The 20,732-nt window shown below is 39.3% G+C and overlaps 2 protein-coding genes across 3 annotated transcripts in view; both read right to left on the bottom strand.

Annotated features, from left to right (window-relative positions):
* LOC110949899 (guanine nucleotide-binding protein G(i) subunit alpha-2-like) overlaps positions 1-2,612 on the bottom strand; it is a 60,265-nt gene extending 57,653 nt beyond the window's left edge. Inside the window, exons 1-2 of the mRNA XM_022192214.2 lie at positions 2,401-2,612; positions 1,811-1,977 (exon numbers count right to left, since the gene is read on the bottom strand). Of these exons, the coding sequence (XP_022047906.1) occupies positions 1,811-1,928 (118 nt within the window). The 5' untranslated portion in view covers positions 1,929-1,977; positions 2,401-2,612. The remainder of the gene's footprint in view (positions 1-1,810; positions 1,978-2,400) is intronic.
* A 1,545-nt stretch (positions 2,613-4,157) lies between these two features.
* The window catches only part of LOC110949900 (sodium-coupled neutral amino acid transporter 3-like), a 49,876-nt gene continuing 33,301 nt past the window's right edge, over positions 4,158-20,732 (bottom strand). For both annotated transcript variants that reach the window (XM_022192216.2, XM_022192217.2), the window contains 9 exons: positions 16,273-16,355; positions 13,452-13,510; positions 12,880-13,020; positions 12,008-12,087; positions 11,472-11,572; positions 10,445-10,569; positions 10,203-10,347; positions 8,966-9,069; positions 4,158-7,234 (listed from right to left, as the gene is read on the bottom strand). In XM_022192216.2, coding sequence (XP_022047908.1) covers positions 7,130-7,234; positions 8,966-9,069; positions 10,203-10,347; positions 10,445-10,569; positions 11,472-11,572; positions 12,008-12,087; positions 12,880-13,020; positions 13,452-13,510; positions 16,273-16,355 — 943 coding nt within the window. In that variant the 3' untranslated portion in view covers positions 4,158-7,129. The remainder of the gene's footprint in view (positions 7,235-8,965; positions 9,070-10,202; positions 10,348-10,444; positions 10,570-11,471; positions 11,573-12,007; positions 12,088-12,879; positions 13,021-13,451; positions 13,511-16,272; positions 16,356-20,732) is intronic.

Genomic DNA, 20,732 nt, shown 5'->3' with positions numbered 1-20,732 from the left:
GTTCCTGAAAATGTGCCGCTTCAGTATTAATTAATTCACAGTATTATTTTTTATTGCAGTTATTTTATGCAGAGAAAAAGACCTTAAAAGTATTTCAAATTGACTGAGATTCTTCTTCTCAATAGATCCATATCAGGCTTTAATACGACCATAAGTTCAGCCATGTGTCTTCAACAAAACCTCTTTCACAAAAAACTCACTATTAGTGTAAAAACAATGTTGTGCTGGGTCCCTGGCATCTGGGGTGTAAAGAAATGAGCATGAGACAAAATATATCACAGATGCAAGAACTTAATGATGTCAACTTTTCATTCATATGCACTACAGATTACACAGCCAATGAAAACTGTTAAATCCTCAGTTTATGAATCTCTGAACTGGCTGTTAAGTACAGACTGGAGAATGTACAGAAAGCTGTATATTTGTTGAGTTAGCAAGTGTAAAGTAAACCTAAAACAGGGGTTTTCTGAGCTAAGGATCCATCTTTGGGGTTTGATTACACATCACAGCAAGCATGATTTGTGAACACATACAGGAAATGCAGTGTCTGTTACCTTATTTGATGAACAACTATTCTTTTCCCTGTTATTTCTGACCATATTAGCAAAGGAAAAGCCCAGTGGTTGAAAAAAAAAAAAGTCACTTATTATTCTCATTTATTTTTTAATCATTGTTGCTGGTGATGTTTCTTTGGCTTTGGCTAAAGTCCTTATAGGCAGGTCTTGCCACTCGACAGCCATTTTGGTAACATCCTTATGCAGTTATTTTCGGCCAACAAGATCAGATTCTTATCTAAACGAATGAGGAGAGAGTCAAAACTGCAATTTCAGTGGTCATCGGGATATAGGAACTGTATGTTTAGCATCACCGGTCAAATCTTGCTTTAAAAGTTTGGTGACTTTACCCCTAAAATAAGATTTTTCACCACAGGTTATATTTCCATCACTTTCGAGCTACTTAAAATGTCCTTGGAGGGTGAAAAAGAAAATAGTCTTTGCAAGAAAATCCTCCAAAAGGCAAGAGTTTCGTATGGCTTTGACAGTAAAGGAATCTGTAGACAGCAGCAACATGTCCGATAGTGGCATGCAGCATGCCCAACTCGGAACACTGACAGCTACAAAAAGGAGGGAAGTCATTTAAAAGCCTGGGAAAAAATCATTCCCTAAATCAGTTGTGTTGTGTGCATGTATGTGTGTGCTCCAGCTAGTGCTGAGAACAGTCAGCGCTGTTCGCTCTCTATCAAAACGCCAGCCCCCTAATTATCAACCAGACTCTGCCATGTCTGACCTCTGAGCCCAGTTCCTGCTGAGAGGAAACGTGTGTGAACTTTAAGCTGCCTCTTCTGACCATCCCACCGCAACTGGCCAAACAATAATGCTCACACTCTGTGGGGTTGTGAAATTGGCTCCTATAATTTCCACAGAGGGCTGTTTTTAGTCAAAACTTTCCCAAGCACTGACAGAAGCACAGGGCGGTATGTTTGTGTCAAAGCAGCTGTGACACTGAAGGCAAAGCACACATGTTATGCTAACATTTCACACTTTGGATGAAGTTTTCTGGACTGCCTTCACACTTTGTGGCATTACTGCTGCCACGTTTGTCTTTTCAGGGATTCAACGAGCTTCTGTGTCTGTGTGTGTGTGTGTGTGTGTGTTGGATGGGGCTGAAGAGCACATTGGATAGTCATGGCTAAAATATTAGACTTCCTACCCTTGTGTCAACGCCTTTCAAGCAGGTTGCATAATTGGTCTGCAGCCTTACATGTGGCACTTTTGCAAGCCAGTGTCAGTGTTGTGACAGAGAAACTCACCCAGCAGCAGCAGTTTCACTTCTCTGGCCGCCTTCTCTCCATCTTCTCGCAGGTTTTTATCAATCATTTTAGACCTCTCGGCCGCGGCTTTGTCTTCCTGACTAACCGTACAACCCATGGTTCCCAGTGCGCGCTTCAGGTCTGCTGCTTTAGTGGCAAAATATCACCTGGGAAAAAATAATTACAATTCACGGCTCAGTCCGAAACCCTCGTCTTTGCAGTTGAAGTTGAGTAAGGCGACTTCCCCTTTTTTTTCTTGTGACGGTGTTAAGGAGCGAAAATCACAAACTATTTCCTTTAACGATGTGAACTTGGGTTTCTAGCTAACGTACGAAATTCCCAAACGCTCGCTCGGTTGCTTCAGTCAGTTGGTCTGCATTTGTTTGTTTTCTGCGGGAGTGAAGTTGTCCAGCGACCGAAAAGAAACTTTTTTCGAAGGAAGTTGACTTTTTTAGCTTTAGTCCTTACAGCGGAACATTTAAAGACACGAAAACGAGCCACGAAGTTGGGCAAAAAAAAGTATTCCAGCTGTTGAAAACGGAGCTCACAGATTCCTGCCGCTGTTGCCGGAGTACCGGACACACACTCACCACTTCTTCTTCTTCTTCACGGGATGTTTTCCTTCGCTGCTGGTTGTGTGTGTTTTTTGTGTTTTAATCCGTTTTGCTGGTACGCATTCTTTACCCCGCGTTGAGATTTATCACGTTTGAAGCCACACCCGAAGACGCTTGAAGTTCCCCTCTGCCAAACAGCGAGACAGCGCCGTCACCTCCCAGGCCAACAGCAGCAGAGCCAACGTCCACCGGAGGGGGAGAATAAGAACATAACCGCCCACTTCCAGGGCATCATGGGTAATGTAGTGAAAGAGGGCTGCTGCTTTCACAGACCTGCAGGGTTCAGGTTACATGAATAACAGTGGCTAAATCGAAGTTTATATGATACTTGACCAATGATAAGAGAGCATTTACATATTTTTAGAATAGACTAGAATTGCAATAACTTGGCACAATAACTATGCATCTCTGTCCGGTAACGCACTAGTTATTGCACTGTATATTTAGACTTCATTTTCTTAGGAAAAGCACATTTTACACTTATGTTTATACTGTTTCTACTTGTGTTTATATTTTGAGGTCATATTTTTCTACTTATGTTTATATTTTTAGAACACATTTTTCGACCTATGTTTATATTTTCAGGTTATATTTGTCTACTTTTGTTTGTATTTTAGGACATATTTTTCTACCTATATTTTTCTATATATTTTTGTCTGTTTACATTTCTGACTTTGAATGGAAGTAACTGTAACATAAGCAATTTCCCTATGAGGATCAATAAAGTATTAGAATAGAATAGAATAGAATAGAATAGAATAGAACAGAAATACTTTATTGATCCCCAAAGGAAAAAATTCTATTGTTACAGTAGCAAACAGAAAGAGTAAAGTGAACCCCACCACAATACAAATAAATAACAAATACGAAAATGTACTAAAGTAGAAAATGTACAATAAATTGCAACATATACTATAATTTAAAAATACCAAAGAAAAATGCATTATAAAGTGTCAAATACTAGTGAAGGAGGAAATTATAAGCTGTTATAGGTTAATACAATGGGCCCAAAGCAGTGGGTATATGCATTAAGTTGATGCAGAAATTTCAGCTACAAAAGCTTCATTATTAGTATTTTTTAAACATGGTGTTAGTGGACACTGTGTTAGTATTTGTGATACAAATTAGCCTATGTAAATAACTAAGGCCAATATTTAAAATATAAAGTATTGGAATAAACATAGACAGAGTGAGGTCAAAACTGAGATTCAAAATAAACTCAAATGTGATAGTTAATATTTCAAGTAGACTCTCTGTAAAGCCTTTCCTCTGTGTTGCATTGCAGGACCACCGATTGTGCCAGAGAGAATTTTTATCACAACTCGACAGTGTCACCTTGTGGGCTATCTTAAGAATACATGAAACATGCAACTACATATGTGATCACATGGCACATTTTTGCTCAAAAATTCCACTTACATGCAGCTTACACAGCCATACCGGTTCATTCAAAGCTATTGGTATTCTGCTTAGTCGTCCACATTTTGTATACAATTGGATACACCCAATTAATGTCTGCATTATTTATTCATATTCCCAGAATGCAAGCATTTCACTGAAATCCACCTGACATTCCTGTGGGGGTGAGTCTGATGAAAAAGGTGAAGAATTACTGATGCTGGACATTTACCAAATAAAAGTTGAAATGCATTTGATGAGATGGTGAACATTAGGAGCCAAAAACAAAAGTAGACTCCTGATCGTCAAATCTAAAAGATGATGAAGGATCAAAGTCATGTTACGCCATTATCTTTATTGCAACATTGTTTACAGTACAATAACTGCCAGCAACATATTAAAATATATAGAGATACAAGAAAATAGACATGAATTGAAGGACAAAAAGGTTTAAAAGCACTTTGAAAATGATTACATTTATAATTTTTTTAATTGGACTAAAACTTTAATTGGTATTTACATTATACAAACTAGATATGAATATAGAATATAAAGGGTATACATTTATATACATTATTTATAAATGCTGGCCGATGTCAATATTTAATATGTTACTATTCAATCATACATATTTCCATAAATCACACAAAGAGGGAGACTAGCGACACTAAATAGAGGTCCTCAGAGATCATCTTATATCAGCCACTAACATAGTGTATCCCCCTCATGTTGTTGCTGTGTTTGTTTTTCTTTCTTTTTTTTGCATGTTGTGAGGTTTTACATGTGTGCAACATTTGCGAACTGTTTATGAGACTCTTTTTATATAACTTAATGACTCGATGCAGCCAAAAAATTAGGGTCAAGCTAGGAAGAAGAAGCCAGGGATAAATATAACCACTGCATTAGTTAAACAACAACAAACACTAAGTTATGCCCCAGTGGCTGATTCAGATGACTCCCCTGCTTACAGATACATAAAGACAACCAAATAACTCGATATCATCGAATGAAAATGGATTAAAAGAGGTTTGATGTGTAACAAACAGACACCACCACATTTTCAGGTACCCATACAGCACTTAAAGTAGTCTGGTGTAAAAGGATTTATCATTAAAAATAATGAAATGTAGGCAAATACACCAACTCACTGACAACTCCAAGTTAGTAGGTTACTGTCTGCCAAGAAGCAGCAATGGAAGTCAGACATGATCCACCTACACCACTCATGGTTTACCACCGACTATAAAAGACAAATGTAAGAAAAAACAATCATCTTGCATTTTATCACTGAATCAGATTCAACTGATACATCGGGATAAACATTAAACATGAAGTTTAAAACAACAGTCAATCTATCTATAATGGGAAAAGACCGACACTTGAATTCTGATCCGGGTTCAGGTTAAAGGACACAACAAAATGCATATAGGTATAATAGTTCAAATACAGTGGGAGCCATGTATTCTTTTTTTTAAACAACACAAACACTTAAAAAACCTCCAACAGTACATCCAATTAATTAGTCGTATTTCAAAAGAACAAACCAGAGGAGGGAAATAATGATCACAGCGGGGCTTACAGGAGCTTTAATGTTACAATTTCAAGTAATGTTTGACAACCATCGATACGCTACTAATTCATCAACTACATTAGATTGAGTAAAGATTTAGTCATACAAAGGGACGTGCCCTTAAATCACATATATCAAATATGTCTTGTTTGCGCTTCACCTTATTACTGGCTACAAGAAGTTGTGCTTATTAAAGGAAAGTGCTATTGCTAACTGCCGACTTTTTTAAGATTGTTAAAGATAGACATCCCACGTCTGTCATTTCTGTTAGGAACCAATCTTGTGCTGGAGACAGAAATATTTACAGACGCCAAACTGTGACTAACCACTTCGAGAAGTGACCCTGTTGTTGTTGTTGTTTTATACATATGTTTTGGTTATCTCTGATTACTTCCAGTAAATGCTCAGAAACAACACATCAAATCTTTCACGTAAATATTCATCCCTGCTCAATGAGAGGACTCACTGTTCTTCATTTTACTTCTCTTTCAGAGCTGTACAATCCAACGAATGAGGTCTTCAGTACCATTTATAACTGTCATTTACACAGTAATACTGAAAAAAAGCAAGACTCTTTGCACAATATAGGCATACTTTTACATAGTGTGTAATCTGGACACCCAAGAACCATTTAAAATGCTCCTGTTTAAACCTGCCTCTCTGATATTTTATTGCCTCAGTTAGCATTAACTGACGATCATTCCATCAGTGCATCATCAGAGGTTTTCATCAAGTAGAGATTAATAATAAAAATATACATCTAGATCATATTGTGTAGGAATGCTATGTTTAATGTGCTCAGTGTGCCGCATAGTTTGTGGTTTCACACCCTGATCTGTCAATTGTGAGAGTGTTAACGCCTCCGCAACACGAAATAAACAGCAGCAGCACAAGTTAGTAGAGGAGCAGCTGAAGGCAGCACACTGTAAAGGAACAGTTCAACTTTGTTTAAATGCCAAGCTATACTAACTAGCTGTAGCTACATTTCTACTGTGCAGACATGAGTGTGCTCTCAGTTTTTCATCTAGAAAGCAAAGTCCAAAAGTGTTGAACTGTTCCTTTAATCGTGTCCTTCCACCTGTGCAGCAGCTTTTGCTGTAATGTTCCTCTGTTGTTCCACATAATGGAAAATATGTAGTTATTCCAATAACTTAGATAAGAAATAATAATAATAATGATAGGCATAAAAATCATAAAATAATCATCTATCAATAAATTTCATTCAACAGTTAAAAGGGAGGCAGCTCAGATTGTGTGATACAATCTAAGTAGCTGTTTAGAGATTATAGATCAACATGGAAAGCAAAAGGAGGCAGATGCTCAAAACCAACAGGTATATAAAGACAGCAGCTCTCTACATTGTTGCCTCTCTGTTATTTTTTGGACATCCTTCTCACAAGGCACAGCCTCCACGCGTACCCATCCATCTTTATGCACTCGGCCTCTCATCAAATTCACTATCAGCTTCCCAAGAAAGTTTACTGGCCTCGATCTGCAGTCGCTGTTTGGCAGGATGTACAGTACAACATAACCTCATCAGAGCAAGAGTATTTGCAGAGGAGAGAAAAATAGAGAGACTTCCTCAACTCGACACTCCGGGGCCAATATTCTCCACTGGAAAAAGATAGGGCATCTTCAACATCAAACATGATTCAAAGTAAAAACAGTAAAATTACAACACAGATCTAAATCAACAATATAAAACCTGAAAAAAAAAAATACAATGGAAGCTGATGTCTAGTGACCACTGCTGGCTTTACTGGTGCCTGATGTCCAGTCAATGATGATAAAGCTGAGGCTCATTATCATGAACAGGAAGCCAATCCCAGCGAAACAGGCAGCCTGAAAAAGGAACAGAGGGACAGAGAATACAAGAGATGACTGTATGAACATTACTTGGATGCATCACGTTCAGAGAGGGAATTATAACAAATATAATGACCTTCAAGTTAAATACTTCCACATGAAGTAGTCAAATATGGTATGTGAGTGATTGTAGACAGAAAAATTTGGCAGATTTGCTTTACTCAAGGGTGAAACAGGACTTTTAAGGCTAAGGCTGTAATCCAGCATGCCAGTAAACCTTGACATCACTATTAGGTGTAATTACAGAAGCAACAGCACATTTCTGCACACAGGGAGGTGAAACAGAAACCTTTGACCAGAGAGGGCAGCAAAACACCACCATTTAGCCTGGTGTGAAGCTGTCTTTAGATTATTTTTCCTTTTTTTTTTTTACAGAACTGTAACCCAGATATGTACAGAGACCATCTAAAGACGGAAACTGGTCAAGATTCACTTAAAAAAATATATATATATAGAATATATCCGTCATCTCCTGTGTCCTGTATCTTTCCGCCTGCAACCCAAAAACTGATCTTCATCAAATCAATTCTTAAAATGCATTCTGAGGAGAAGCTATGAGTGAGGCGGTACTGGCGTATCCTCACTGAATGATTTGCCTTTAGTCACCTGCGATGTATAAAAGAGGTGTGACACACAGCTGCAAAATACAAACAATGAGTGTGTGCATTGAGTATACTGCATACTGCACAATCATAATACTTAGCATTCTTGATTTGTATATTCCTTTTTGTGTGTCCCACCTCTTCCATACTTTCTGACCCATGTGTGTGTGTTGATGCAGATGATGCCGCTGTGCCACACATCACATTTCATTGACTTCACTTTAAAACCACAGCTTCAAGGCGAGGATGTCTCATTTTGTTAACTGTGTTGCCTCGACTCCTCTCACCTTGTGTCTCCTCCTCACATCTCTGGTGGGAGGGACTAAGACATGAGGAGAGGAGTGGAGGAGAGAAATCGAGATGTAGAGACTTAGAGATGAGAAGGGGGACAGCAAAGTTAATCTTTAACCATTTAAACATTGGTGTGAAATTCTGTAGTCATAATTTCTGATGAATGGATTCTTGATTCATGGCCAAAAGCATGTTTTGTGAGATCACACTGACCTCTGACCCAAGTTCAATCAGTTCACGGTTGAGTACAAGCGAATGTTTGCAACAAATCTGACTAAACTCTCTGCAGCCTGTTCAGAAATCCATCCATTCTCTATACACCGCTTTATCCTCACTAGGGTTGCAGGGGGTGCTGGAGCCTATCCCAGCTGACTCGTGCAAAGGCAGGGGACACCCTGGACAGGTCACCAGTCTGTCACAGGGCTACATATACAGACAAACAATCACACCCACGGGCAATTTAGAGTACTCAATTAACCTCAGCATATTTTTGGACTGTGGGAGGAAGCCAGAGTGCCCAGAGGAAACCCAAGCATGCTCATGCAAACTCCATGCAGAAAGATCCCAGGCCCACCCCGGGATTCGAACCAGGGATCTTCTTGCTGCAAGGCAAAAGTGCTAACCACTACGCCACTGAGCAGCCCATGTTCTGAGAAATCAAATTAAAAATTTTGGAACACAACAATGTCTCAAATATCGATCCAACGTTGTTCACCACTGCATTCTCAGTTTCTTTTCAAATGAACCTACTTTACTCTACTCTGCATCTCAAAGGAAATATGTAATAATTTTCTGGTATTCTAATGACGCTCACCAGGATTTTGGGGGCCGAGCGCAGTGGCTCTTCTTCTTTGGGTACGATACGAATGTAAAAGACGGCGGGGAAGATGAAGATGAGACAAGGGGCAGAGGTGGCACCTGGAAAGCACAAAGCACAAAATTATTCATGAAACTGACTCTCCGTGAATTCTCACTCCCTTCAGTTCTCATTACGTCCTGCAGCTATTCACTCAGCACTGTGGTGACGATGTGGTGATTAGCAAAAAATGGAAAGAAAGACTTTTTTATATTTATTTGCTCCATTACCAAAGTGAATATTGATGATACAAAGCTTTTGAACTTAATGTTTGAAGTGTGCTGTTTGCTAACTATCACTCTGCAGCATTAGCAGAGACAGTACGAAAGATCTTCTTCCAAATATTTATCGCTGTTCTCAAAATCTGCGGTATTATCTATGATAATGTTACATATTGTGCAAAAAAGATACATCTAAAACTAGGTGGGTAGGCTCTAGTCTGCCATACACGTCTTTTTAAATTTGTTTGTTCTTGTGGCTCTAGATAATTGTCAATCTTTTGTAACTTCATGACTCAAATTCATTTTCCCAGCAGCTTCCTTTAATTTTCTTCTCACTGTTTACTGGCCTGCTCAAATTCAGCTTATTTATTCATTTTTGTTTATTTTGTAAATACAAAAGCATGCACACGTATGTATCTATTGTCCACTTTGTAGCGTATGGTATAATGGTTTGTCAAGCTGAAAGAGCAAACTTTTCAGCAACATTTTGCTTGTTTACACATCTAGCAGTTACGGAGCAACAATATCATTCATCTGGAATTGTATTTCTGGCCACATGCAAATATAAGACCTCTCTTTTTTTCTTTACTCTCTTTTAATATTTGTTTTTGGTCTCTTTTGGGCTCCACCAAGTCCAGAGGGGAATTAAATATCAGGTTCTTCAGCTTGTACTTGTAGTACTGTCAGTTTTTGGATCTTTCTCACTAAGAAAAATATCCAAAATACTGCTGAGAGTAGACCAAAGCCATAGGTAATACACTATAAAGTGCCGTACAGCTAAGCAGAGATGAAGATTAAAATGTTAAGGATGGAAATTCTTGTCATATTCTTACATGGTTTACATCAAAATAAAATAGATTACATTACAGACACCAATCAGTGTCACTCAGTTTTTTTTTTAGTTTGCCTCTTATAATTGATGAGCTTGTAAATTCTGGTGCTTTAAAGTGTTAAGCAGGGTTGGTCTGACCTACCGATGACCCCAAAGATACCCAGGATGTTGGGGGCAAAGATGACCAGCAGGTTGATGAAAGTGAGCAGAGTGAAGGCGATGGCGATGTGGCGAGGCCAGTAGAAGGTCTTGTTGGGAAACATCATCTGCTGGATCGCTCGCCGTACCTGATCAGAACAACAACAACATCACATTTTAAAACATCACAGAGGCATTATTTGAGAGACCCACCGTGTAAATTGTGAGTTCAAAAACCGTACTTACAGGAAAGAGTACAATCGGTACAGTGAGTGTGACGGCAGTGAGCACGGCCACGCGCACACACAAAATCAAAGTGTCATACGGATCGATGCGGCTGTAGGTGTGGAGCAGCTCAGCTTCCACCTCACCTGGAGGAGATAAAAACAGGAAAACGGGGCAGGTCTAAGAGTGATGAACCAATAAGAAAGAAGAACAGTCCTGAAGAACCAACTCCAGAAGTTGACATGATTATATATACAACATTATTCATGAGTATATAAATAATATTAATGTTAACAAGAGTACATCATACTGTAGGTAAAAAAATTCTATATTTAATTTATAATGTGCAACTATTTAGATTTACATTATGACCACTAGAAGGCATAGATGAACCATGATGCCATCCAGGCCCATAGACTTTTAGCAGAATATGAAACTAACAATTAAATTGAAAGCATGAATAAAGAAATTAAGCAAAATGAGGCAAATGAGGCAAATGAGGCAAATGAGACAGATAGATAGATAGATAGATAGATAGATAGATAGATAGATAGATAGATAGATAGATAGATAGATAGATAGATAGATAGATAGATAGATAGATAGATAGATAGATAGATAGATAGATAGATAGATAGATAGATAGATAGATAGATAGATAGATAGATAGATAGATAGATAGATAGATAGATAGATAGATAGATAGATAGATAGATAGATAGATAGATAGATAGATAGATAGATAGATAGATAGATAGATAGATAGATAGATAGATAGATAGATAGATAGATAGATAGATAGATAGATAGATAGATAGATAGATAGATAGATAGATAGATAGATAGATAGATAGATAGATAGATAGATAGATAGATAGATAGATAGATAGATAGATAGATAGATAGATAGATAGATAGATAGATAGATAGATAGATAGATAGATAGATAGATAGATAGATAGATAGATAGATAGATAGATAGATAGATAGATAGATAGATAGATAGATAGATAGATAATTCTACAGTGCGAGGAGGACTAGGCCTCACCATAGAAAGTTAGGTATCCAAAAAGAGCAGCCAGGAAGTACATGCCGTACATAACTGCAATGGAGATGTTGGCCACATGCTGCATCTTTTTCTTGGTGGCACTGAAATCAGAAAATATTGCTATGTGATGTCACGCACACACATATACACACAAACAAACACACAGCATCAGGGCGCCCAATGTAAAAATACTGCACTGTGTCTATCTCGAAAGCATTTAGCCCAGTTAGTATTAAATACCATGTTCAGCTCTGGGCCAACTTTGATGGTAGAAATAAAGAGTCAATAGCCCATTAGGATTCATTTCTAGAAAAACAAACAATTCTGGTTCAAAGCAGGATGACACATTTACAGTAACAACATGCTACACCATACAAGCAGTGCCAACAGTTTAACAAAAAGAAGTGAAAGCAGTGCATGTGAATAGGTTATGATCAGCCAAGCACAAAGCAGACACAGTAGCTGTCCTCTTTGTTATGCAACTGATTTCTTATCCAAAGGAAACTTAGCAGGACGTTTCCATCATAGGAACATACTTGCGCAGCTCTGTGTAGATGGGGAGGACCTCGGGGTGGCACACAAAGGCGAACGCCAGGATGGGGATGGTGTAGGCCGTCTGAAAATGAACCCCAACAGGTCACCATAGATACAGCAGCGCCATCCCAGACGTCTTACCACCAACCTCGCGCTTTACTGCCCATTGCTCCCTCAGACACATCACAGAGAACTAATTGTTTCTCTGTGATTAACTCGGGCTTGGCTGCAGACCAGCTTTAGCCTATTTAAGAATGCCTTACTTGTGAGCTGCTAAGCAGCAGGGATTGGTCCTACTAGCCTGGGTGAGGAAAATCTCATACATCTTTAAGGGATGCCAATAAAAACCTGATAGGATTTAATAAAAACAAACCTGTATTTTCTAATTTTCTGGGAAGTAAAACTGTTTCAGTGGTATTAAGTTATGCAACACTACAATCAAGTTTTTCTAGCTGTTATTAAGGGTTTTTCATCCTGCTGTGAAGGTATGTACTGTGTGTAAAAAACAGGAGCACTTAGAAAAATGTCAGACCTTTCCCATTTCACTTATTTACTACGTACTCTTTGGCTCACAGAGCTCACAAGCTTAATGAAATGTAGAAATCTGAATGCCAAAGCAATTTTTTCAGCTCCTCAGACAGCTCATTGTCCATCTCTGAGCCTGACATCAATGTCAGAGCATTGGCTACCATTACCAGATAAGGTCCTGATCTCTTCTTCTGTGCAACTGAGTGCTTCAAACCAAGATTTCCATGCTTGGATTGTGCAGTGGCAACATGCTGAGGATGACTATGACATAAGTGGGTGGCTGTCAGAGGCCATTGCAGCGGAGGTGCATTTGCAGCTTCAGAGTGAGTGCCATGCATCAACCTACTTGTGAGTTGAGGTTGGCCATTTTGGGGATACAGGCGGGATTGTCCTTTCCACCAGGGTCTGTGGCGTTCATCACACTGGCAGTGATGTTGTGAGCGAAGTCCACAAATGGACAAGGGGTGTTGAACTTCTTGTAAATGACCTGTAGAGTGCAGAGAAGAGAGGTGTGAGGCTGAAACAAGGGCCTGTGGGGCACAGTGAATATCAAATACAGACAGGCAGAAAATATGTCACTGAGTGAGCCAGGGAGGGGAGGGGGAGAGAGAGAGAGAGAGAGAGAGAGAGAGAGAGAGAGAGAGAGAGAGAGAGAGAGAAGAGAGAAAGCGCAATGAGTGGATTATAGCTCACACAGCCAAAACTGGGTCAGAGAAAAACAGGGAACCAACACAGCCCGGGACTGCAGCATGCAAACATTAGTCCATGGCAGTGAGTAGATAGAGGAGGGAATACTAAAGAGGAGGTGGGAGGGTCCCAGTGCATCTGAACATGATGTCTGCCAACAGACAAGAAACAAGAGGAAGTCAAATGTAATGTCTACTTTGCATGTATGTATGCCAGGATCAGAGGACTTACAGAAATGAGGAAGAAAACCATGCAGCTCAGTGAAAAGCCACTGGTGTATCCCAGGTATCCTAAAACACAAACACCTCATTAGCATTTCTTTCATCTTGGATTACACAGTCAGACTCAATCAGAATGATACAAGAATGATTTAAGACACTGTATATGCAACATCTCCCATCTCCCAGTAATCACTGGTGAGGTAAGGTGGCATTTGGAAGTCAAAATGGACTTTCCGCTGTATTTTCTTCAAACATTGCACGGGATTAAAGTGACTTAATGTGCTGGGAGCTTATTACTAGAAACTGCACCGACTGGCTCTGTTGTTCTTGGTGTCTGGGCAGGAGACAGACTTCTTATAAGAGGTCAGCCAACATGCCTCATTTTCTCATTTCCAAACTGGCTTTCACTGCTTTTGTCCTTCTTCCCATTTATTTTTAATCTTTTGCTCTCGCACATTCATGACACACCATTAGCCTTGAAACACACTGTGTATGTCACAAGAGCAACACAGTTACTTTTTTAAAATAAGTGAACTCCTGCTAATCTGAGCTGTGTTGATAATTATCAGACATATCTGCAAATAATTATAAAAACAGAAGCATAAACCATGCACTGAGAAGCATCTGAGGAGGAGAAACAGTGAAAAAGATCAAGGCATAAAAAAGTGAAAAAAAGATAGCTCGCTTGGCACAAAACAATCCTCTCTCTGCCAAGAAAAACATGAATACGGCAAAGGCATATTTCAAACAAACAAAAAAACACTACTCCTGGAAAAAAAGATAAAACAGAAAAGAAATCCCCAAATGTATCAAAATACAAGGTACGGCATCAATTTAAATTTAGAGAATGACTAGTAGGCCAGCAAAGATTGCATATGAGGTTGAGCAATTCTTATTAAAGCAAAAGGCCATGGTTCAAGCCTTGATAGTGACAAACATCCCCTTAGATGAAATGTCCCTGAGCTAGTCACAGTGCAAAATCTTCTGAGCTCTAGAGCCTTTTGTTCTTGGATGATAACAAGCAAAGAAAAGCAAATAATTTCAGAGTGATTGGTAATGAATGCTGTTTGAGACACAACATTCCTGGATTCATTCCTATAATATGTCTATTTTTAATATATTTATTTTGATTTGACATTAATATACAGGCGGCTGATCAAAATCAAAGGGAAAACCTGAACCCTAGAAACCTCCAGTGAGGGGATCTGATGATTCTGTTCTACTGTTTGGGGGCATTTTGCTGACATGGTTTGGGTTCACTTGTCCCCTCAGAGAGAAGAATCACGGCAAATCACTACCAAGCTGTGTGATGGATGATCTTTATCTTATTACGAAACATTTCTATCTTGATGGTCTCTTCCAGGATGGCAACGCCTCCATCCATAAGACACGAACTGTCACTGAATGATTTGATGGAAATTTTATGAATCAGATGCCTTTGCAGTCACCAGATATCAATCAAACTGAACACTTAATTAGGGCTGACGGGTTACATAGCAATTTCCACCACCATCATCAAAATGCTAAATGACGGAGTATCTTTGGGAAGAATTGTGTTAGTCCCTCCAGTAGGGTTCAGACTTTTTTTGAGAATCAATCCCAAGGTACACTGAAATTTATCTGGCAGCAACGTGGTGACCAAATACATTTCTAAAACATTTTATAAGTATGTTTGCTTTTTATTTGTTAAAATGCAACTTGACTTTTCTTTTTGGTTCTTGAAGATTTGGTTTCACTTCGCAGTCGCAGATATACATTGTCTCTCTTAACTCACACAGCTGATGGCTTAGATTCACATGCCTCAAAGGGTGAATCTTAGAAAATTGACAGATCGGGAATCAGACATCTCAAGACTGCATTGTAAGTACCTGATAAATGGTGTCATAGCTCACCTCCTCTGTTAAAGGGGAACTTCGGTTTTTTTCAACCTGGGGTCTGTTTCCATATGTCATTTCATACATGTGAGTGATGGAGAAATGAATTTTCGACATAGCTCCAGTATTTAGCCAGGCAGGCAGCTTAGCAGCTCAGCTAGCAGCTCAGCTAGCGAAAAGTATGGGGCAACTTGCCCCCCCGCATCCTTTTCTTCCCACACTGACCGGCTCGGATAGTCTCAACGAGTGTCCCACAACATACTAGAGGTGAGAAGTGAACGAAAACCTCCACATTACTTGGCGATCGCTATTTGTTGTGGTCTGTATCCAAATCTCAGGACGCTAGAAAGCAAATCGCTATCGCGCGAGGTGGTTGTTTAGGAAGAGGAGGTCTATGATGTCACTTAAAAGGGAACTTGTAATGTGGTATTGAGAATTTTCCCCAAGAGAGCTTCACCAATGACCTGACAGTTTCACAGCCATTCACAGCTTAATGCATGTTTGTTCTGTTATTAATTCGCCATATGAGCTAGATTGATCTGGAATTTCAAATTAGAACTGCGGAAGCTTCTTGAATGGAAGATGAAACGACTTCAAGAACCAAAATGAGAAGTCCAGTTGTATTCTGCTGATGACTTCAGCACAACTAAGACCTGGATGACTGAGAATCTACATAGAAATGTTGAATTTTCCTTTAATTTGTCACCCATCTTTATAATTGTTCACATTAGCAAACTTTTATTAAAGCACACTCAAATCATTTTTTGAGAGTAGAAATAACATATTCTTCCTCCTAAAAATGAGAAGTTGAATTTCTTAGCAATATAATGCATCTTCCCTGGTCTCTTATCTGGGGAGATACTTAACAATATTCCATAATTGTAGCTCCTAAGGCCCCTCAGACTGGACAAAAGATGAAATGGGTGCTGGAGGAAGGTCATGATGATCCACACTCACCGAGCTGTTTCATGAGAGCCAGTGGTAATATTACTGCAACCGATACAATGATCACAAGGTAGTTTCCATTCATGTACCATTCACTGCAGAGAGACAGAGAGAGAATTAAAGGTATTGACTTGGAATTACTTGGCTTAAACACTCCTTTCAATCTCACTTCTGTTAAGCAATTGCAGTGTGTCAGATATCGATCGAGGAGACGAAGGGGAGAAGTGAGCTGGAAACTGAGGCACTCAAGAATTACGGCTTATGTGGTAGAAAAGGGCTTATTTTATAGCACCACAACTGTGCCAAGTAGTTCAGTTTGTACCTGAACAGAAAGGAACACAAATCAAGCTCAAGTGGCACAAGATCAAATATTTCAAGTGGAAATTTTAAGCTTCTTTGCTGCCCGTAGCACTAAAGCTGCGGCTGTGGCTAAAACACAGAAGTCCTGTCCTCAGTATTGTTCACAGGAGTGTTTTGGGGGGAGTTAGCATTACACAAAAGAGATAACAAGGCATATAAATTGTAGTTTTATTGCTGCTAAATAAATTCATATTAAAAAAACAGATATTGGACAATTATCGTGTCATTTAAAATGGTGTTTAAAGAGGCCGCTGAATGTGGGAAAACAATAACGACACATGTCCAAAGCCTTTGCTAGTAGTTATTTGCTGTTGTCATCATTTGCTTGAGGTTGTTTTTTCTTTAAATCCTCTGAATCCCATGGAGTCCTAGGTGCTTTTCATTTCCATTGCATTTTTTAGTCACTGTGGGCCCATTTTTCACTCCAATATAAAGTCCTGCACCTCTATAGAAACAGCATAATCATGGCTGGATTTAGAGAGTACACAGGAATTTCCTCGGTGTAGTAAAACAAATATGTAATACCATAAATCGTGAAAAAGACTAAACAAGATATGAATTAGTTTGACTGTGTTTTAAAACTGAAAATAAAACTTAAGTCAACATGTACAAAATTGTTCCACATGCCCAATACTGGGGAAAAGTGGTGCTTCTGTATATTATATATTTTTTAACACTATAATTTTTAAATTTGGTTCCATTCTTGTCTTCTATCTGCCCTGTACATACACAGACTGCAGTTCAGTCCAGTTCAAAGTCCCTCGAGTCTGTATGACTGTTGGTCACAGTGCAGCCACTAATAACTTCATGGTTGTGATGCAGAGGACAACATTTGTTACTTTACAGACAATCTAGTTAGAGCAAACACTTCATTTTTTGGCATTTTCAAGTACAAAATGCTAACTTTGGTGAAATAATACAATTTGAACCTTAGATTTGTTTTATTTCCCTGACAAAACTAAACATCCCAGAGGAATTCTCATCTCTGCTCTGATGAATGCTGTCATTTTGTGGAACTTGTTTGGTGGGTTTTGGGGTTCAGAGGGTTAAAAGAAAAAGCAACTGCAGTGACCATCAGCACAGATTATGATCCACAGTACAAATCTGAAAGTCTGTGTTTTGAAGAAAACATGAGGAGAAATGCCTCCGCCAGCCCCGGAGCATTTTTATAAACTGCATCTCACAGGGATAGTTTCTCGAGTGAAAAAAATGCCAAACTGTTACCGTGCATTATCGAAGAATGCATTTTTTGCCTCCAGTGTGGGTTGTTTCAAGGGGACGATAACTGGTTAAGAACAGGCTTTCAAGATCTCGAGCAGTTTTCTAAGCAGATTACTGAACGCGAAAGCCAGCAGAGCAAAAGCAGCGACTCAAATTTAGAGTAGCAAAATAGCAAGTTAAGGAGAACAGACACTGCTGCTTGTACTGAACTGGAGAATGTAAATCTTGTAAAACTGACTGATCACGTAATCGAGAATTTTACTACTACAAGTGAAATAGTTGGCAAACAGCACCGATGCAAAAAAGATATAAAAATCCGACATTGTCATGAATCAGTCCTTCCTGCTGATATTTCCCACAATAATAACCTGTTTTAATAATTTTATCAACTCTTTCTACTTCTATGAACATGTATTCAGAAATATATCATCCACTGACTAATTGCAGAATATACCAAATAAGAACCTTGTGTTCAGTCAAATGTTGTGCAAAGTGAGTCTGTAAAAAAAATCCGCATTGTGACTAAATGGAGGCGATTAGTACGAGAGGGTCAGAACAACATATGACAACCAGCCTCCACTGACACAATCACATGTTAGCATCACATGCACAGCTTTGTCTGGGAAAGAAATTTCTACGAGTTATTTTTAGAATCACACTGTAGGGTTGATGCATTTCTTGTCTCCTGTCAGGTGGGAGACGCTGTGAAGATGCAACATCTGTCGAACACGCATCTCAAAAAAAAAAAAAAAAAAAAAAAAAAAGAAGCTCATCTATTCTGTTGTCATCTTGCCCTGTGGCCATCTGGCTCCTGGACACAATCTCTCACTGATACACACCCACATACAAAAAACCCCACAGTATTTTCACTAAACACACAGAAACACACAGATGCACAAACTCAAATAATCACAATCGAAGCCCTAATAAGCAAACACACGTACAGCACTCTGCACACCGACATACCAGGAGCTCGCTGATAAGCTGACTTGTTGAACAAACACGTAGCAGCGAGGCACAGACCTCAGGTGTTCATTAATTGTGCATGCGAGCTTACCAGGGTCACATTTGTTAAAGAAAAAAACTGCCTCCATCCAGAGACACAAATAGGCGCACACTCATGTGTTTACACGTGCAGAAGGTGGACGAAACAACATGGCTGCTGTACATACCACACAACAACATGTATCTCTGTGAAGGTTCAAATGTTTAGCTTCGGTTCAAGTGACGCAATTTTTTAAATGGAAAATGAGGGAGCTGTTTAACAGTCTCTGCAAATATTGTTCTTCTAATTAGACTTTGATCTAAATTTTTGTATTATTAAGCATTTGCCACCTGATTACCTTTTTTTTTTCTGGCAATGGCGAATGAAAGATAAATTCCTGGCACTGAATTTCTACTTTATTTCAACAAAACACAGCAATATATAAATTAATTCAACAACAACTTAACATTTTCAGTTGCAATTTATTGCAATGTGTAAGTATAGGCTCTGTCATTAAGGTCAATTATATTATATTGCACAACTGGTTGTATTTGTTGCAGTTATTGTGCTCGATTGCATCAGATTGTGAGGTGTCCCTGTTATTCTTCCCACCCCCCATACAGTTTAGCAATACAAACGCACACCCACTGACAAGATGAATGCCACTGGGACAATCTAGTCTGTCATTTCAGATAAGCAGTTATTGTTGACCAGGGCCCACAGCACCGACACTGTTGAACAGAGAGAACAGAGCTGACACCAGAACACAAAGTGGGCACGTTGTCACAGTACATCTCCTCTGATGTGACTGCACGCACTAGGACACAATCTACACATGTATGAAGAGCTGTGGTGGCGATGGCGGTCTACATTCTCCTCCCTATACACTGAAACCAGCACAGTGCATGTGCTTGTTGCTAAGATTAGCTTTGTTATAATTAGAGGGGATTAATTCCCACTATTAAAAATTTCCATGAAACTCTTTGCCCATTTTTTTTCCAGCATTCTGTATCTGAGCATCTGTCTCCCCTTCCTCCACAACCAGAAACAAAAAGTAGGTGAGCAGAGGCTCTAACTGGGCCAAGAGTTGAAGGGGTAAGATCACACTTGTAATCCCATCCAAGAAAGTGAGCGTTGTTTGTCTCCGAGGCCACCTGCACCGGCCAGTGATATCCCACGGTTTACGTTTTCAGCTGCGGAGTCGCGCTGTGTTTTCATGCGAGTGCACTCCGTGGCCGAGCTGCTCTCCTCCTCTGGGGTCACTATCACAGCTGTTTTCATGCCAGCTGCTGAACAAATCCAGAGGAGAGCCTGGCCCAACAACTGGCGCAGCACTGCAGGACTCTTCCAAAGACGATGCATTAGCTGCCACTGAGCAATAACGCTATAATTCACTGCTTTTTGAAGCATAAGTAGATTACTCCTTTCAGCTGTAGGAGGTGTGACAGTGTCTACAAATGTCACACTGAACCTGATGTTTAATTTACTCATGCTCCGAGAGATATTGCAGTGAAAGAATCCCGAGTAGGAATCTATTGGAGGATAGTCAGAGATGGCGGTTATATGACACCCTTCCTCAAAAAAGGAAGCCATCTGCTTTATAACAGGTGAACCAGGAAATTGTGTTGTTGCACTGATTCGAGAGCAGTGACATAAAGTTTGTTCATGCATAGTGGAAGTATAACCTTTGAAGAAAAATGCATTTTGAAGTTTGGTGACTATGTGGCAAAGTCACCAAACTTTTGAAACATTTGTTGTCAGATTTGACTGATGATACAACATGTTTTTTTAATGTCACAGTCACCATGGAAATTGCAGTTATGACTCCCTCCTCATTCATTTAGACAGGAACTGGATCTTGTTAGCCCAAAATAACACATGCGGCCATAAAGAGTTTGGTTTAAAC

The sequence above is a fragment of the Acanthochromis polyacanthus genome, chromosome 5, assembly GCF_021347895.1.
Source record: "Acanthochromis polyacanthus isolate Apoly-LR-REF ecotype Palm Island chromosome 5, KAUST_Apoly_ChrSc, whole genome shotgun sequence".
In the NCBI taxonomy this organism is placed as follows: Eukaryota; Metazoa; Chordata; class Actinopteri; family Pomacentridae; genus Acanthochromis; species Acanthochromis polyacanthus.
The sequence above is the reverse complement of the archived record's forward strand: the minus strand, read 5'-3'. Positions and strand labels throughout refer to the sequence as shown.